General features: G+C 47.3%; 1 protein-coding gene across 2 annotated transcripts in view; it reads left to right on the forward strand.

The window, feature by feature from the left end:
• The first annotated feature begins 2568 nt into the window (after positions 1-2568).
• Positions 2569-20071, forward strand: part of celsr2 (cadherin, EGF LAG seven-pass G-type receptor 2) — a 78188-nt gene continuing 60685 nt past the window's right edge. For both annotated transcript variants that reach the window (XM_035388091.1, XM_035388090.1), the window contains exon 1: positions 2569-6514. In XM_035388091.1, coding sequence (XP_035243982.1) covers positions 2932-6514 — 3583 coding nt within the window. In that variant the 5' untranslated portion in view covers positions 2569-2931. The remainder of the gene's footprint in view (positions 6515-20071) is intronic.

A 20071-nucleotide genomic window follows, 5' to 3' on the forward strand; every position in this document is an offset into this window, starting at 1 on the left:
TTGGTGGAGAATGTGGCTTTTAAACTATCTCCAATTATAATTCAGTGATGTTAATATGTCTTTTGAATTATGCATAGACCACTAGGAACTACTCAAAGGTAATTTTCATAGGTTTAAAAATGCGCTTTTCTTTTTTTATCATCTGGCTTGAGTTGGAATAATATGGTAAATTTCAAATGTTTTTTTGTAGAATACTTGTTCTGCATAAAATTGAAAATTTATCCAGTTACATTGCTGCTGCACTGAAATGAGCAAAGCTGGAACTCAAACGACAGGTAAGGATTAATAATGAAAAGATCTGCGACTTTGCAGCAAGACCATAATGTTTTATTGGTGAAGTTGAAGTGCGACGCTATTTGGTGCTTCAAACTTTCATCATTATTTCAACATCTGTGACCTTATGGAAATTGCTGTAATGTGTCAAAATGTGCTATATGCAAACAAGTAAGCAACTTGTTATCTATCTCTTTGTTTCATGACGACACTTATTCTTTTTATTTGTGTTAAGTTCTTGTATGTGTATCCTCGCTGTACCTAACAAACGTGTGATTATGTACAGCACATAATTGGCATTTCATAAACTATATTTTATACTCTTCATGATAAAGACTTTTTATTGGTATGAGTCGTGCGATCACATTCCTATGTGGAATATCAGCTGAAATTAACGTTGTATATTGTGTTCTCCCCGCTTATACATGCTGACTAGGTCCAGCCATGATGATTCAAAGAGACTTTAACAAGTAATTCAGGAGCTCTAGTGGTCATGACCACAATAAGCTGAATCAATAACCATTAAAAAGATGGCACACCACAAGTCTGATTGGAGAGAGAAGATTTGGGAAGACCCATAATGGGTGCAGCTATACTGTGTAATCAATGATTGATCAAAATGAACTGATGATAATATTTTGCTATATTTACATACAATCAGTAAGTAACAAGTGATAGCTCCCCCTGCCAAATAATTTATAAAGCCTCATAGCCCCGATCATTCTTCTCGCTGAATAACCATACATGTTCTGAAGACTGTCACCGTTAATCCATACGGTTTCTCGTTTGCGTAAAAATGAGTTTCTCCGCTAGATGTCGCAATTTACACAAAAGTAGCCGAACTCGGAAAAAACAATGGGACTGAATTCTGACAAAGCAGCGTCTGGAGTTAACGGTGTCTTTATTTTTAATACTTGCAGAACATTTTCAGTTGTGCAAATCGAAAGTCTACAATGAATATAAAGTTGCATACAAAGCGCGATTTTATTTTAAGTGCGAATATTCAAATGAAAACTAATGCTGCCAGGTTTGAACTGAGTGATCGTCAATCAGTAGTCTATTATCCCGTTTGGCCGACGACTGACCGCAGTTACATCGTTTGGTTGCTGCAGCTAGGTCTACATATAGGTTTGGCCAACGTGAAGGAAAAATAGAACTCCTTACTGCGGGGCTCATGTATCAGAAAATTTCTTTTATACTGAATTTCGGATTTGGCTACGTAAAAATAAAATTATAACGACAGCCGGTGCAGTCGCCGGCCCCATCGCGACAGGTCCGAGTTGACCTATTGTCTGATAGCAATTTATTCATGTTTTTAAAATCCCTGTTTCAGAATTAAATAGGCTATAGGCTGCATGGCCTAAATCCTAACAGGGAACTGCCAATGAAATTAAACATTAAGTTCGGAAAGACAGTTTATGTCCATGCACCGTGACTGTTTGTACCTGTTTACCTCTCAGATCCCTATTTACACAATTTTATAACGTATGTAGGCGTGAATGAAGCTATAAGCTTACTATCGTAGACGTAATCAGTGCGCTCTAATATGCTCTCGGCGAGTTAAACACTTTCCATACTGCAACTGGGTTTCAGTTCAACAATGGTAAATGTTATATTTAATTATATTTGTGACGTCGTGGGGGGTAGGGGTTTAGATGAATTAATCTCCACTTCAACTCACTGGGAGAGTTAATCTGAACGGTGTACTCTGCTATCCGAAACGAGTCGTAGGCTTTGACTTATGCTTGGCCCAGTTCCAAAAGGATTGAAACACCTTTTTTTTTTCAATTAAGCGCATAAAAACTGTAGAACATGCGTAAACATATATGCTAGCACTGGGGGAAATTAATTAAAATTAATTTAATGTAAAATAGTATTTTAAACCTTTTCTTTTTTCTTTTTTTTTTTTTTTTTACTAATGAAACATATGGTGTGTGGTGCATAGCCTAGAAGAATAAAAAAAAATGCAAAGACAAATTACAGAGAAATGTGAATTTGGAATTTGTTATATTATGCTATTTACCAGTGCATGGTTCAGCACTTAAGTCATTACCCTTTTAAGAAGAGAAAAACAATGGAATACTACTCGGGATGCACTTTGTGATATCACTTGCATTAATATCGATTTCAGCCTATTATGCTACAAGAACCGTAATGCATTTGTTTCCCCTGAGTTGCCATTATTTATAAAAGCAGAACATATGTCTCTACTTGAATTACCGGACAGGCGGTGGTCTTGCCTCCAGTACTGTTGCCCTTTTAAGATTTGCCCCTAATAGCAATCCATGCTTTTGCTGAATTCTCTCTCTCTCTCACTCTCGCTCTCTTTCATACACACACACACACACACACATACTCTCTCTCCTGTTGTTTTGAAACAGGTTTATGGTAATGAGAAGCCCACAAGGCGCTGGAGTTGCTAGCCGGAGCCATTTTAATCATTTACGCGAACTCAGCGAGGTGACAACGTCTCTGGGACTGGCTGTGAGAAGCTGTGGAGAGGGGAGTGCGGTTACCTTATCTTTCCGATTGGATTACCTAGCCTACCGTTTGCTGGAATTATGGAAATGCCGCAACAAAAGAAACTGACTCGACTGAAAGTTTGAAGGACGGCTTTTGCATATTATAGTGAGACAAGGTGAATAATATCAACGAGAAATGCCCGTCATTAAGTGGGATTTGCTGTTTGTTATCACCGGGTGGTTAAAACTTGCCTCTTTGTCGGATTGCTACAGCGTGCACCTCAGTGCGGATGCGGAACCGGGGACTGTTATTGCTAACCTGGGGCAGAGCGGTACTTGTACCCTGGACCAGGTAATCGCCCCCAAATTCACCAAGGCATTTGTTGAGACGGATGCTGCGGCTGGGGTTGTGTTCATTTCGGGGGTATTGGATTGCGCTGCCCTTCCTTCTAACCCCTTCACGGTGTACATCGCCGCGGACTGCAAAACAAATGTGACCGGCTTCAGCCACCTTCTCACTAGCCGGTACGATGTGCATGTGCACGGCAGGAACTGTTTCAATAAGCACAAAAGGAAAACGAAATTAGACGTCGATGTAATCAGTTTGCTACAAGTTCGCAGTCACCAGTCTGCCTGTTACAACGCTGATGCTCCGCTTTTCCGTGTGAGGGATATATTGCCTGGCTCACCGACCGGTAGCGAACTGCACTGCAGCGTGAATGGAGATTCACTATTCTACTTTTCGGCGGGAGGATTATTTGTTTCCGAGCGGCTCTGTTTGAAGCACAGCACGCTGTTGGAACTGGATCTCCACTGTAACAGGTGTGTAAACGGGGAGCTATGTCAGGGTGCTGGGCAACAGAGGGATTTGGGGGCGAAGGGCATCTCCGTGCATTTGCGTATAGGTGTGGGCTCCTTCAAGCAGGAGCGCTTAGAGGAGCTGCTGCAGGTGGCTGCGCAGTCAGAGGTAGGGATTGTGAGCAGGAGGAAGAGAAACGTCAACACGAGCCCCCAGTTCCAGCCTCCAATGTACCAGGTGTCCGTGCCAGAGAACAAGCCAGCGGGGACGCCAGTCGTCCTTTTGAAAGCAGTGGATGCTGATGAAGGTGAGGCTGGCAGGCTGGAGTATGTTATTGAGGCTCTCTTTGACAGTCGCTCAAATAGTCTGTTTGCTGTGGACCCGGCCAGTGGCGCGGTCACCACTGTGGAGGTACTGGACCGCGAAACTAAGGACACCCACGTGTTCCGGGTAACGGCGGTGGACCACGGCACGCCCCGCCGTACTGCGATGGCCACGCTCACCATCACTGTGAGCGACACCAACGACCACGACCCAGTTTTCGAACAGCAGGACTACAAGGAGAGCGTGCGGGAGAACCTCGAGATCGGGTACGAAGTGCTCACCGTTCGAGCCACGGACGGGGATGCCCCGATCAACGGAAATATCATCTACCACGTGCTCAACAGCAATGGCTCCAACGACGTGTTCGAAATTGACGCCAGGTCCGGGGTAATCCGCACCAGGGGCCCTGTGGACCGTGAGATGGTGGAGGCCTACATGCTTCTTGTGGAGGCTAACGACCAAGGCCGGGACCCGGGCCCACGCAGTTCCACAGCGACGGTCTATATTTCGGTGGAGGACGACAATGACAACGTCCCTCAGTTCAGCGAGAAGCGATACATTGTGCAGGTGCCCGAGGACCTGCCGCCCAACTCTGAGATCCTCCAGGTGACCGCCACTGACCAGGATCGCGGCAGCAACGCCGTGGTGCACTTCAGCATCATGAGCGGTAACACCAGGGGCCAGTTCTACATTGACGCGCAGACCGGCAAGATGGACCTGGTCAGCCATTTAGACTACGAGGTGAACAAAGAGTACACGCTGCGGATCAGGGCGCAGGACGGCGGCCGCCCGCCCCTCTCCAACATCAGCGGCCTCGTGACGGTGCAGGTTCTGGACGTTAACGACAACGCCCCCATTTTCGTCAGCACCCCCTTCCAGGCCACGGTGCTGGAGAACGTGCCGGTGGGCTACTCCATCATCCACATCCAGGCCATCGACGCGGACTCGGGCGACAACTCGCGGCTGGAGTACCGGCTCATCGAGACCACGCCCAACTTCCCCTTCGCCGTCAACAACAGCACCGGGTGGATCATGGTGGCGGAAGAGCTCGACCGGGAGACCGTGGACTTCTACAACTTTGGCGTCGAGGCTCGCGACCACGGTTACCCTCAGATGTCCTCCTCCGCCAGCGTCAGCATGACCATCCTGGACGTGAACGACAACAACCCGCAGTTCACCCAGAAGTCCTACAACACGCGCCTGAACGAAGACGCCACCGTGGGCACCAGCGTGATGACCGTGTCCGCGGTGGACCGGGACATTAACAGCGTGGTGACGTACCAGATCGCCAGCGGGAACACGCGCAACCGCTTCTCCATCACCAGCCAGAGCGGCGGCGGGCTCATCACCCTGGCGCTGCCGCTCGACTACAAGCTGGAGCGGCAGTACGTGCTCAGCATCACGGCCTCCGACGGCACGCGCTTCGACACGGCCAAGGTGTTCGTCAACGTCACCGACACCAACACCCACCGCCCCGTCTTCCAGAGCTCCCACTACACGGTCAACATCAACGAGGACCGGCCCGTGGGAACCACGGTCGTGGTCATCAGCGCCACCGACGAGGACACGGGGGAGAACGCCCGTATCTCCTACTTCATGGAGGACAGCATCCCCCAGTTCAGCATTGACCTGGACACCGGTGCGGTCACCACCAAGATGGAGCTCGACTACGAGGACCAGGTCTCCTACACACTGGCCATCACGGCTAGGGACAACGGCATCCCTCAAAAGTCCGACACCACGTACCTGGAGATTTTGGTGAACGACGTGAACGACAACTCCCCGCAGTTCCTGCGGGACCAGTACGCGGGCTCCGTGATGGAGGACGTGCCGGTCTTCACCAGCGTGGTGCAGGTCTCCGCCACCGACCGCGACTCCGGCCTGAACGGGCGCGTCTTCTACACCTTCCAGGGGGGAGAGGACGGCGACGGCGACTTCATCATCGAGTCCACCTCCGGGATCGTGCGCACCCTGCGCCGCTTGGACCGTGAAAACGTGCCGCTCTACAACCTGCGGGCCTTCGCCGTGGACAAGGGCGTCCCTCCGCTCAAGACGTCCGTGGACATCCAGGTGGCGGTCCTGGACGTCAACGACAACCCCCCCGTGTTCGAGAAAGACGAGTTCGACATCTTCGTGGAGGAGAACAGCCCCATCGGCCTGGTGGTGGCTCACGTCACCGCCTCTGACCCGGACGAGGGGAGCAACGCGCAGATCATGTACCAGATCGTGGAGGGCAACATCCCCGAGGTCTTCCAGCTGGACATCTTCTCCGGGGAGCTGACGGCCCTGACGGACCTGGACTACGAGGCGCGGTCGGAGTACGTCATCGTGGTGCAGGCCACCTCGGCCCCTTTAGTCAGCCGGGCCACCGTGCACATCAGGCTGATCGACCAGAACGACAACCTCCCCGTGCTGAAGAACTTCCAGATCATCTTCAACAACTACGTCACCAACAAGTCCAGCAGCTTCCCCATGGGCGTGATCGGCCGCATTCCCGCCCACGACCCGGACGTGTCCGACAAGCTGCACTACAGCTTCGAGGCCGGCAACGAGCTGAACCTGGTCATGCTGAACCAGAGCACGGGCGAGATCCGGCTGAGCAAGGCCCTGGACAACAATCGTCCTTTGGAGGCCACCATGAGGATCTCTGTGTCCGGTAAGAATAATAAAAGCCATTCTTATTTTATGTGTTTGCGCGCTGCTTGATACGGTCACATTTAATGTAAAAAAATAAAAAAACCATTAACAATACTTTATGAACTCCATAATAATTTTACTTAATCATATATAGTTAATGTTTTATAATAGAAATTGTGCTTGGCCTGTGTATTTTTAGTGAAATGATTATCATTTAGGCCTACCTAAATCAGATCAATTTTCTGGCTTTTATTTAGGCCCAGATTTGTTATTACTTTCTGGCTTCCTGTTTTATTGCAAATGTGGATGATAAAAGCAAGATAAATAAGAAGTAATATAAATGGAAGCAATATGAGCCACTGCAATGAACCATGCACAGAATAATTGCTGTTTTATGTGCTTTAGGAATATATTTATGAAACTTTTGGTTTAAATTAGATTTATATTACATAGGCTAACTGACACAATATGAAAGTGCAGCATGTGTAGTACTTTATATGTTAATGCCCTCTGTTGCAAAACAATATTTCTTCAGGTTTTGTCTAAACTGAATGCAGACTGAGAATTTAGCATGCAGAGTGCATCCATTTTGTTCTTATGATCTGTGATTGACTGCATAAATAGTGCCTAATGAATGAATGAATGAAAGAGTGAGCGAGGCTGACTGAATGAATAGCCTGTAGTATCTTGAAGTGAATAACTGAGTCTGACTGACTGAAATTGCTTTCAGTTTTCCTTCCGTTGGCATGACGTTTTGTACTTAACTGCAGTTTACCAAACTGAAACGATAAACAAATTGTTACAATTGCACTTAGAACTGTCAAATCTCCTCCCCTTGTTATTATATATAAATGTTGCGTTTCCCACAATAGCTATATCGTGTTTGTTACGCAGTCTCACCAAAAATATTTTTGATGTAGTTTCCCCAAAACAGTAGGTTATTTAGTACTCTACAGGTACAGGAACATAACAGGTTTAGTAAACGCTACATTGGCATCCCATCTCTCAGTATAGATGAGCAGAAGAGAATTGTATTTGAACAAAAAAGCAAATGAGAACCAGAACGACCGCCAGGAATATTTGTCAGTTTTCTGACTCCTCTTTAGGACTTTTGTGCACTTGTCCTTTTAAGACCTTGAAACCGAGAAAGGCACCCCAGCACCATCATTTAATGAGCTGAGATGTTTGTAGACATCAAGGTATCGCCAAAACAAACAAAACAAAAAACCTTGACGTTCCACTCAGATTAAAGTTGTTGTGGCTCAAATTAACTTGTTTCTGACCCTGTTCTTCTTCTTCTCCGCACTGGGTCTGGAGAGTACAGTAACCGCTCTGCTGTCCCGTGGTGGCTGAGTGCTGAGAGATAATTGGCCAGGAATAGCTGCGGGGTGTTTCGGGGGGCCTCGCCCCCTTCTGAGTGCTCAGAGAGCGCGCGGGGGGTCGCCCCGACGACAGACGCGAAAGCCGCGTGGCTCAAAGCGGACAATGGCGGCCGATCGACTCGGGAAGGGCCAACGATCTCGCCGGGGCCCTGGGTGGGAACAGCTGTGGCTCAGCCCGACCAATTAGGAGCCCGGCCTGTCCGCTGGGCCTGCACCTGCTGGGATATGTGTGTCAGCGTCGTGCCCCCCCCCCCCCCCCACCCCCCCACGGAGGGGAGTACGGAGCAGGGAAACCAGGCGCGGTTTGAAAGATGGAGAGAATTTCATGAGATGAGGAGGGGAGGGGTAGGGATGTGGGGGGGGGGGGGGGGGGGGGGGGGGGGGGGTGACAGCAGAGAAAAGCAAACAAAGGGAGCCTACAGATACGGACCTGTGTGTGAGAAACGCAGCATTAACACGTGAACAGGAAGGAGACAAGTTAAAACAAGGAGCGCATCTACATTTAAACAGCCTGAGAGACAGAGAGAGGGTGAGAGAGAGAGACAGACGGTGAGAGAGAAAGAGTGTGAGAGTTTGAGAAGGTGTGAGTGAAACACGTGAGAGATTGGGAGAGAGTGAGAGAGTTCATGTCTGGGTTTCAGCGGTACTGATCTTATTTAGTCCGCCTCTCTGATGCCGTTACCAGACAGCGGAGCTGAGGGTGTGACTTGATTGGACGGATGGCTGACCGGCGTTTATGCAATTAGTCACTAGCCTACTGAAGCCCCCGGCGACGGAGGCTCCCGGTCCTGGCAGGGAAACAATGAGGTCGGCGAAGGTGACGTCATGTTGCCCCATACAGTAACTGACACAATGGCTGTCTTCTGGAGCCAGTGAACTAGAAAGAGACCGTCTTGACACGACAGATGTAAACTTGAGCTTTCCATTGTCCCAATGGCGCAAACAGAGCCGCCGCCCCCCCCCCTCCCAACTGCCCGGCTACTCATCCCGTCCTGGATTTACACACCCTGTAAACCAGTGGTTCTTAACCTTGTTGGAGGCACCGAACCCCACCAGTTTCATATGCTCATTCACCGAACCCTTCTTTAGTAAAAAATAGTGTAATAATGCAGACTAGACTGAGGGGTGGACCTCTGCGGCGGAGGCTCCACCGAACCCCTGAGACCGACTCACCGAACCCCTAGGGTTCGACCGAACCCAGGTTAAGAACCACTGCTGTAAACGTACACCATTCTGGGCCTTCATTTTTAACATGAAGGGTGTGCTGTGAGTGACTGTACTTTACTCACAGATGTGACTCACGGTGGGTGCTGTTTGGAAGAAGGCAGGTGGAGGGACGACAGAGTGTCCTCGTCCTGATTGGTTAACAGGAATCCCATTTGCACCTGCATGCGTCACGGTGGAGCTCGCAACAGGAGGAGCGCATTTCAGAGAGGCAGTGGGGGCCTTTAAGGATATACAGTTCCATAGGGCTGGGGTGTGGCTTGTGTGTGTGTCCGTGTCCGTGGAGACAGTGTGTGAAGAGGCGGGGTTAGCGATGAGGCTGGTGTGATGGGGGAATTATGGGTGAGAACAATGCTCTGCTGCACAGTCCAGGAGCAACAAGATGAGGCCATTGGTATTCACCCTCATTCTTCTTTAAATGAATTAGGTAAAATCAATTGCATCATCAGATGTCTTAAACATTATGAATTTTGTCGTTTACCACCTTTAGACATTTAGACTACTGTTCATTGTCCAGTTATGATCGATGCTCAGCATTAATTTAAGTAATATTTAAGATGAAAATGCAAATACTAAAATTACAAAGATTGACATCCTTATAGAATAACTAAAGGCAAAGAAAACATGTTAGAAAGTACAGATATCACAGTAAATGTGTTGTGCATACCCTGACCATCAGGTCAGTAGGCACATCCATTTCACGGGTGCTGAGGGTTTGCCTCGGAATGATGGACATAATAGATCAATTGATTTTCCTGAATTGTCATGATAGCCACTTGTCACCCATTTAGCAGCTCTGCTGTAAGCATTCCCCATTATGCACTGTAATAATGTGCTGTAATTACCATAATAATCTACTCTGCGCCTAATCTGCAGTGCAGGCAGAAAATAAACCAGATGCACTGATGTGGCGCCAAGGCGTAAGCGTTGCTGTACATGTTAAAAGGGACTCGTGGTTATCTTACGGGGAATGGCCGTGAGAGTAGATTGCCGTTTTTTAATTTCATCTGAAACGATGCTGTAACATCGCTGGATGATACTGCTGGAGATAGACTTCCAGGGGGCTCTGTGTGTCAATGTTATCATACCTGCGGTAGGATTCAGAACAAGGGCTTTGCGCTTTAGATCTGCGTCCGTTTTTGTTGTTGAATTATAACCATGTGAATGTTATCCTGCGTCCAGTGAATGCCGTTCTCAGCGGGAAGCTTATTTCAAGCACCTGGAGGTTTGTAGCGTACAACGGCGTGCGGTTTAATCGCGCGCTGTAAGTGGCCCGATAACCGGCGGGTTTAATCCTTTTCTTCTGTAGTGAGAGCAGTCTGTGCGTCACGCTGCTGAGCAGGAGCAGAGAGAGAGAGCTCTACGCTTCTAGCGAACGATCGCTCACGTGTGGCGGATTCTTTTGTTCCTATGCTTTGTAATCGAATCCAAACTTTGCTCTGATATTCATTCAGCTGGATGAGGTTTAATTATGTTTTTAAAATGACTGGTTTTACACTTGTGTAATATAACCTCAATTTTCCCACTGACGTCTGGCCTCGATGTTAGAAATGTGTTTGTGACCCCTTTGGTGGTATTTATGATAAAGATTATCTCTAATCCAGAAAACTGGTTTGAATCTTCATACATATATGCTGCCAGGCATTGGTTGTTCTATGTACAAAACAGAGTTCAGGTGGTCCAACGACTTGTTTAAGGGGCAGTTAACCTCACATTTGGAAGGTTAGGCCTACAGCAGATGACGTCTGTGATGTCTTTTGAAATTACTGAGTAATTATAGCTGGAGTCAAAGTCTAATTTGCATCTGTTTAAATTTTTTTGTGGCAGGAGGGCATGTTTTACATTTCCCACTGAAACTTGTTAAAAAAACTAAATTAAAAAAAAAAACAGCTTTGAGCCTTTGAAAATGCCAACCCGTATCCCACTTTCATTTCCATGCAGACAAGCAAGCTGTACACAGAATAACAGTTTTTTTAAAAACACGGTCACCAGAGCTTGTTGTCGCTAGCAATTTTTTTTACTGTAGAGAAAAATGGTTCATTATTATAAAGAAACATTTTTTTTTTGGGGGGGGGGGGGGGGGCGGGAGAAGTCTTGAAACAGATAAATCAGAGCAGTTTCTTGTTCTAGTGTCCCAGTGCCCCACTTTCATAATGTAGCCTACCGGTTTCAGAGACATTTTTGGTCCTGCTTGTGCTGGTGCTTGGCATCTTGACAAGAAAACGGCTTTTATTAAAGGAATTGTACCATCAGGGGTCAGCCTACCCTTCCACTCATGACCACTGACTCATAACTCATAACTCATAACTCATGTCTCTTTCTTGAAGGCATCTGAATCTCCTCACTCACAGTTTTCTTGGAGAGGGATAAGGTCTTATTTTTAGCTTGAGGGTTTATCTGTTGGAGGGTCAAAAAAAAATTTTTTTTTAAGGAAAACTGTGAAGTAATGCCACACCAAGTGAAAACATGCCAATTCATTTTAGTGCCATAAAAATAGGTGATGGAGCGTTTCATACGAATTTCAGAATGGTTTAAAAAATGTGCCCAGTTCAGACTGCACAAGGGTAGCATTTTGTGGCTCAGTCTTGGGGCGAGAGGGGGGCGAGAAGCACTTTTAGGGACTGCATATGTCCTCACTGTACATTTTCGTCATGTTAGCTTCTCTGGGTTTTATTTCATCATCGTGCACATGCTTAGCAGAGTCCCTGAAAAGTGAATTAAAGTAGACCTGCATGCCGCCTTTTAAACTTACGCTTCAGTATGCCACTGTTGTGGTCAGTCGGCCTTCACGGTAACACAGAGTTGCAGACGTGTGGAGCTCCATGGCCAAAGTGTAAGGCTGGAGGAGCCAGTCCCATATCCCTGCATCTCTGTGCTTTATTAAAAAGAGCATTCGTCATAGTCTTTCCTGGCCCACTGAAAGCTTTTCCCTCCTTTCTTTTCTCTTTCTCGGCCTCCATTATCCCCCCTCGTTTCTGTCTGTCCTTCCCTCTCTCTTTCTGTTAATCATCTCGGTGTCCCTCTTCCTGTCAGGGCGCCTCCCGCTCAACCCCTCTCTCTCGCTCTCTCTCTCTCTCCTCCACCTCTTTTCTCTTACCGTCCCTCGGTCCCTCCCCTCCCCTCTCCTCTTTTTTTAAGTCCTTCCACCCATTCTTTTATCCCTCTTTTCTCCCGCCCTGACTGTTCCCTCTTCTTTTGAAAGCGAGAAAAGGCCAAGAGACGTGCTTTGTTGGGTGAGCGTCGCCATGGTGACCCCAGCGATGCCTTAGAAATCCCTGGTGGGTGGGGACAGGGGGACGCTCCTTTGTGGAGCAGTGGGACATGGGGGGGAGGGGTAGAGCGTAAAGTGCAAAAACAGCCACTTTGCAACCGGCTACCCCCCCCCCCCCCCCTTGTTCCCAGGCATTGCTGCTGCTTCCGTGGAATCTGCTGGCAACCGTTAGCCAGCATAACTAGTGTGTTCTTTGTATGTATGTATACCACTTACTATGCAAAATACTTTTTTTAAACATATAAATCACTCAGCACATTTCTAACAGTGTTTGCATTAAAAAAAAAAAAAAATGTAAGTTTTAATAATATTACAGATACTTGCACCACTGTGCAACCAAACAATAGGATTAATTTGTCTTACACATAAATATTTGTTAAATAATACTGAGGAGTCACAAGATAAGCACCAGGAATGTTTTTTTTTTTTTTTTTTTTTTTTTAAACAAAGATTTATTTTTGCAGCATATTTTCCATTGGCAGTGTGGCATATCTTGAAGTCTTGAAGGATGAGTCCAGGCGCTGGTCTTTGTTTAACTCGTGTTCAAGGTGGAATTCCTTTATTGGAAGTAAAGCCCATCAGAAATTGTGTTCATTTTCTTTTTTTTGTTTGTTTCCTCTGAGCAAATTCCGACCTCGGGACACCACAGAAGAAGAGCGTTGCGTGTCGGAGGCCTTTTGAATTGTGACACGTAGATGCTGCAGAGAGCGTTTGATTTCCTGCCCTCCGCTCGCTGCACAATGGGACGTGCCCTTTTGTCCAAAGCGGGCCTCGATCTGCTTTGTCGCTCCAATGGTCTGGATGTATGCGGGATGACATCATCTCTGTACTCTGAGAGGGGGGGGGGGGGGGCGTGCGGGGGGGGGGGGGGGGGTCAAAGCACTGGGACTAGGCCAGGGGGCATAGAAAGGTTAGGCCCAGCGGCGCTAGTGTACATTGATAGCCCCTCATAATCGCCCCTGTGTTTGTAAACAGAGGGAGAATGGAACCTCCGTGCCTCTCCTTGGCTTGCGCTCCTTTGTCTGGGTCGGGTTTCCGAAAGCCCTCGGCGTAATGGCCGCGGTCTTCCGCACCGTTTCACAGCGGGGGGGGGGGGGGGTAGACTGGCGCGCACCCGGAATCTTCTCCCGCGCGCCAGCCGCCGCCGCTGTGGTCCACCTGTCATTCGGGGACGGTCTCCCCGATAACAGTTGCTATGGTTTCCGTGGCTTTTTCTTAACTGTTACCGATTCCTTCGAATGCGCCATCAAAGGAAATTCTGGGCCCAAATTGAAATTGCGCATAATCCATTCAGGCACTAAGCGCCAGTGTAGCCTGTTTCCCCGTTTGTTTGAAGGATTTAAATGCCAGGGGGGGATCTGTTAAACAGAATGGCTTCCAGCTACTCAAATCTTTATGGTTGTTTATGGTCCTCAAAGATGTTTTAATGTGCTAGAACAGATTTCTCTGGCTTTATATCCAGCGTTTCAGCTGTTTTATTAGCCTCTTACGAACGACACGCTACATTCCATACGGTGCTTATGAGCAACAGGTTGGCATGGTTTAGAATGCCATTGATTTTTGTGCATGCTGTTTGTGCGTTACATGTTCCAGTCGCGTGTGCTGTCTTTCTAAAGTCTGGGGAACGGGCGTGAGACAACAGATTACCTGTGCTTGGTGTGTTGGCGACCTTGCCGCGAGGTGGTTCTTTTAATTGTCAAGGTTATCAAACTGTCAGATGCTGCAGTGACAGTAGTCATAACGGGTAGAGATTTTGGAAAAAGCCCTGGTCATAGTATAGCATAGCATAGCATAAAAAGCCCTGGTCATAGCATGGCATAGCATAAAAAGCCCTGGTCATAGTATAGCATAGCATACCATAAAAAGCCCTGGTCATAGCATGGCATAAAAATCCCTGGTCATAGCATAGCATAAAAAGCCCTGGTCATAGCATGGCATGAAAATCCCTGGTCATAGCATAGCATAGCATAAAAATCCCTGGTCATAGGATAGCATAGCATAGCATAGCATACCATAAAAAGCCCTGGTCACAGCATAGCATAAAAAGCCGTGGCCATAGAATAGCACAGCATAGCATAAAAAGCCCTGGCAATAGCTCCCTGAACAGAGATTGAAAGCTCAGTTCCCACCTTTGTTGTTCTACAGTCATTTTAACACATCAAACAAGGTTCACATGATTGGCAGAAGTGGGGGAAAAAAAGTGCTCATAATTACGCTTGTGCTCAAATGGCACAATAATAATAACAGCTCATAAAGCTCTCAGACAAGCCTTCAAACAGGCTGACACGCACACGGCGCATGAATCAATACGTATTGATCCGTAGCTTCAAAACAACATTCCTAGCGGATTCATTGCAGGTAGAAACAAGGACTACTTCAGGAAATTTAAGTAGCTCAATTACAATTTAAAAAACACCACAACCTACTTCGTAATAAGAAGAGTGACACAGTAAGGCTATCCTCCAAACGGTGACCCTGAATTCTTTGTTATTTATTAATTACAGCATGAAATTTATTTATCTGTACAAGTAGTCTTGGAACCATCTCCTAGCAGGACGCACCCTTTGAACCCACTGGAACAGCCACACTTTGTTCAAGATGGACTTCTTAAGTATTTCCAATTGGATTAAAACATAAATAAATTCATTTTAAATAACCAAAATGGCATAATATTTTTGATATGCAATTTCCTTCCTTTTTTATTCATTTGTTCTCATTTCATTTTCAGAATTTGACATTTTTGTCTTTATTTTTGGATAATGTGACAACGTTGCATTAATTTTAAAGAAGGTCACAACTGAAACTAATGGAGACCATAGCCAATCTTGAGCCAATTTGAACAGTAATTAATAATAAAAAAAGAGCAGTTCTCACTCGATTCAGTGGACGAGACTGAAAATCGTTCATCGTTCATTTTTTGTCACTGGAACACGCTCATTTTAATCAGGCGTGTCTAAATATGGAAATCGCACCACCTTTAATTGTGTTTGCTCACAGAGAATTAGGGGTTTACAGCCCACTCCCATTGACTCCCAGCCTATTGGCTTTAATTAAACGAGCTAATGACGGTTAACTGTGTGACATCCATTCACACGCAGAATTAATACAGACTGCTGGGTTAGTACGGCTTAGTACATCTCTTGTCTGTTATTTCTGTTCTCGTGTCTGTGATATCAACTCAGATTTTTACATCACAAGGTCTGACAATTACCGCGATGTTTATGACATCTCTCAATTACACCCCCAACCCACCCCCCCCCCCCCACCCCCCCCGTGTTCTTTCTTTGTGTGGGTGCCAGCTGAGACAGACAGTTGCATGTCTTCCAACTGGCAAATGCTACAGGGGCCCACTGTGTGTTCCCCAGGGAGTGTTTCAGCTTGAGTTTTGGACCACCACATAATAATTATTTTATCAAAAAAAAAAGAAAAAAAAAAAGAAATATCCCCACCGTCATGTGGAATTTAGAGCTGAACATCCATCTGCTCTCGGATCACCCCTCCCAGAGAATACTCGGTTGTAGACTGATAACTTCTTCTGGAGTTTTTCGGGCCGGGCTGTTTCAGCGTTCTGAAATGGTGTGCAGTTTGGTGCTTGGTACATATTAGCACGTAATGTAGAAGTTTGTATAATTATTATTTTTTGACTGCCTGGCTTACAAACTGGAGATCAGAGGCGCTCACTCTGCTATTCCTGCTCAGGCTTGCTTCTCCATTATCGTCCTTATCTTCCCATTATCTTACCGATAGTGCTTTATGTATCCTAGCCTCTGGGTCTGCGCAGTGAAATCTCCATAAAAAGCATTACTGTGCTCGTCCAATCTGTGTTTTTACACCGCTGCATTTGTGCAAATGCAGTTAAAGGACACTGATGTTGATGACCGTAGCGGAGTAATTACCATTTCTTTTGTGAGCTGAAGTGCATCAGATATTCACATTAGCATATTTTAAGCAGCATTTCACTTAGGATTCTTATTTTTTCCATCCTGTATTTTTTTTTTCAATGATGTCTGTTAGTTTTGGCTTTGTGTCAAATTAAAAATCTGTAAAAAAAAAAAAAAAACAACCCCTCTGTACGCAGAACTTTCCCTGCGGGTCAACTGTGATGTCACATCGGTGTGAAATGGGGGAGTGGCTGTAAATGGGGACAGTTCAGGCTTCCAGGTGCGTTTTGCTGAATGGGGTTTGTGGCTCGGTGCGAATCAGGTGCAGGGAGTTTTATCTGGGGGGTGGTGGGGGCGTCGGTGGGGGTTTGGGGGGGGGGGGGGGGGTTTCTGGTCTGGGTGAGTTTTTTGGTCAAGTGGAGATCTGAGCGATGGGCTGTGCCTGCTTACCGTCCTCCTGCTGTCCTGATAAAGGTCTCTGTCGGGAGCAAGTAGGGGTTAATACTTTGGGCCCTTTAGCCTCCCTCCCTCCCTCCCTCCCTCCCTTTCTCTCCTTCCTCCCCTCTCTCTCTTCCAGTTCCATTGCAGTTGCCACCATCTGTCCGTGTTAGCCTCCATCCACCGAAGACGCTGACTTCCTCACCTCTTTCTGGGGCATTAATCACCGCTGGGGCCCCCTCGTTTTCTGGCTGCCGATTGGCCGGCGAGGTGGATTATGCCCGCCCTCCTGCTGAGCTGGCCCCTGTTCATGTCAGTGTTAATGGAAGAGAACTTTAATTTGGTTCCCATGACATCCTTGGAACTCTACCATAAATGGGGCTGCATTAAAGTCTTTTAGCCCGTGATGAGTGCAGTGAAATGGGCAGCCTGTATATATATATATATATATGAACAGAATATGCATGTGTAAATCTCTCTCGCTTTTTACATTCCACTTTCCATCTCTCTCACTCGCTCTTGCTCTCCCCCCCTCTCTCCCTCTTTCTCTCTACCCCCCTCTCCATCCCTCTCTCTCTCTCTCTCTACCCCCCCCCCCCCTCCCCAATTAGCGAGCGAACGGCATAAGAAATGAAGCATCTTGGACCTTAAACTGTAGCGTGACATTCTGTGGCCCACAGGATGTCGTGTCTTGTTATGTGCCGCCTTGTTGGTGATCGCGGGCAACATGTAAACATGTCCGACGCACGACTCTGTTCTCTGGGTGCAGGCGGGCTCGGGCGCGGGTCCCTAAAGTGGGGCAGTGCTCACGCGTCCGAAACGATGATCGCATTACTTAGTTCCACCTGGTTGACCAAGCTTTTCAAACATTTTTGCTGCCCTTTTGTTGTTTTGAAGAACACGGCACATTTTTTCCTTTGGATCAGTGTTTAGTGGTTAAAGTAAAATTACAGCGTGGACTGTGCAGGCTTTTTGGAGCCTTTCAAGGTGACCCTTAACGCAAAGCTGCTCCTTTGCACAGAGAACATACGCCTGGATAGCTGCGGTAGCAGCAGTCACACATTAGCCAGGACAAGGCAGATAGTCTTAGATGGAGTAATTTATGTATTTAATTATCCCAGAGTCCAAGGGTAAACGCTGTCAAATTAATTCCATTGAACTGTCTCTCCCCCCGTCGTTGCCGTTTGCCTCAGTGTTTGAAGGTCGCGGAACTCGTCCGTGCTGGTCTCTGTGGTGCGACTGTGGCCCATATATTTGGCTTAATTTTCTTAGCATTTAATTTTCAATTAAATGTTAACTGCCATTATTTCAACTTTGTGGTTGTTTTACACCTCAAAGAGTAGCTTAGATCTGAGACGTTCCTACATGTAGCAAGTATGTAGGCAGCACTCAGAAAGGTTGAGAATCCTGCAAACATTCATTGTGAACGGTTGACTCTGATTTGCGCACATTTTTCACAATGTGACTGCTGGAACTTTGGACAGTTTGTAAATTTGCGCTGGCCGTGTTGTCATTTCCTTGATCTCACTGCATGAGAGATGGAATACACACTGTCCACCTGACCAAAATCTCTCCTTCGAGTCTCTCCCACTTGCCCTCTATGAGGTGCTCATTCTCTCATTGTTTGTTTCTCTCTCCCGCCATCTATCTCTTACCTCTTAGGCCTCTTCTTTTTGTCTTTTATCTATCCTTGCAGGAAATAGCCAAAATTACACTTGGGACCTATAATTAGCACTGGACTTCTGCTGTTTGTACACTGTTTGGCCCACTGAATATCCAACGATGGGTTTGTGCAGTTTGTGCTGGTTGTACTCTTATTTTTCTAGAAAGTGCACGTCTGATGACTCAAAATGAATTACACGTCAGAAAAATCACGTTAAGCGCTGCATTATTTTTATGACGACTTTTGGTGAAAATTGCTCTGCCTGTTATGTTTTCTTAGGGGAACCTTCCATATGGTCATTCTCATTTTGTTCCTTCCTTATTTAAAAAAAAAATATATATAATGTGTTTTCTGAAAATTTCCCCCTCAAATTCAGAATATCCAGTGAGCCTCTCAGGTCACTGCTGTGCTTTACCTGCATACTATTTGTGATTTAATCTGAGCAGTCTCTTGTTGGTATAATTCATTTCCCCACGTTGGGTTCCCTGTGCTTCTTATTTTGCGCCTGTGTTGATCACGTGACGGTTCTCCATATGTCTTCTGGTCGTGGCAGTTGAGCTGGGCGTGCCTCGCAGTTAGCCTCCCTGGGTGGAAGGGCCTCACGTGGAGATGTGCGTTCGAAGGGAACAGAAGCACAGCTCTGAGAGTGTAGCAGCTTGCTGTGAGGTCTCAGCCTCCTCCTGAGGGCCTGCTCCTCCCTCACCTCGCTGGCAGACGCTCGCTGCAGCAAAACGATGCGCTGATGAACGCGCTGGCAGACGTGGAGAGGCTTGATCTCTTCCTGGCGCCACGGATGGGTGGGGAGGGGGGGTGTGGAGTTCTTGGCACATGGAGGCTGATGGAGGGCTGTAACACAGGGCTGGCAGAGCCGTGGTCCGGCGCTGTTGTATCAGCTGGCCTTTGCTCTGTCTCCTAGCCCCGGCTGTACCCTGTCGCTTGGCTCTGGATCTGACCTGTAGCTTGGCTCAGACTCTGACCTGTCGCTTGGCTCAGACTCTGACCTGTCGCTTGGCTTGGACTCTGACCTGTCACATGGCTCTGGATCTGACCTGTAGCTTGGCCCAGACTCTGACCTGTCGCTTGGCCCTGGTTTTACCCCTCGCTTGGACTCAGACTTGTTGCTTGTCTTGCGCTCTGACCTATCGCTTGGCTCAGACTCTGACCTATCGCTTGGCTCTGGCTCTAACCTGTTGCTTGGCGCAGGCTGTTTTGTCGCTTGGCCCAAGTTTTACCTGTTGCTCGGACTCTGACCTGTCACTTGGCTCAGATTCTGACCTGTCACTTGGCTTGGACTCCTACCTGTCACTGAGCTTGGGCTCGAACCTGTCGCTTGGCTCTGTCCTGTCGCTTGGCTCAAGCTCTGACCTGTCGCTTGGCTCAGATTCTGACCTGTCGCTTGGCTCGCTCTCTGACCTGTCGCATGGTCCGAGCTCTGCCTTGCCACTTGGCCCTGGTTTTATCCATCACTCGGACTCAGACCTGTTGCTCGTCTCGCTCTCTGACCTGTCGCTTGGCTCTTTCACAGCCGTCAGCCCTTCCTCAGCAGGTGCTTCATAATCGGCATTAATCTGCTCCATGCGCTATCAGTCTGGTGTGAGCCTCCGTAATTCCAGTCATTTGACGAAGGCTGTGGCTAGCCGTGAGCCAGCCGGGATAATCGCGCAGCTTATGGATCGCGATAAAGCAGCCTTGTAATCGGCTAATGTGAGTCTGGCGT

This window comes from Anguilla anguilla, chromosome 13 (assembly GCF_013347855.1).
Source record: "Anguilla anguilla isolate fAngAng1 chromosome 13, fAngAng1.pri, whole genome shotgun sequence".
Taxonomy (NCBI): domain Eukaryota; kingdom Metazoa; phylum Chordata; class Actinopteri; order Anguilliformes; family Anguillidae; genus Anguilla; species Anguilla anguilla.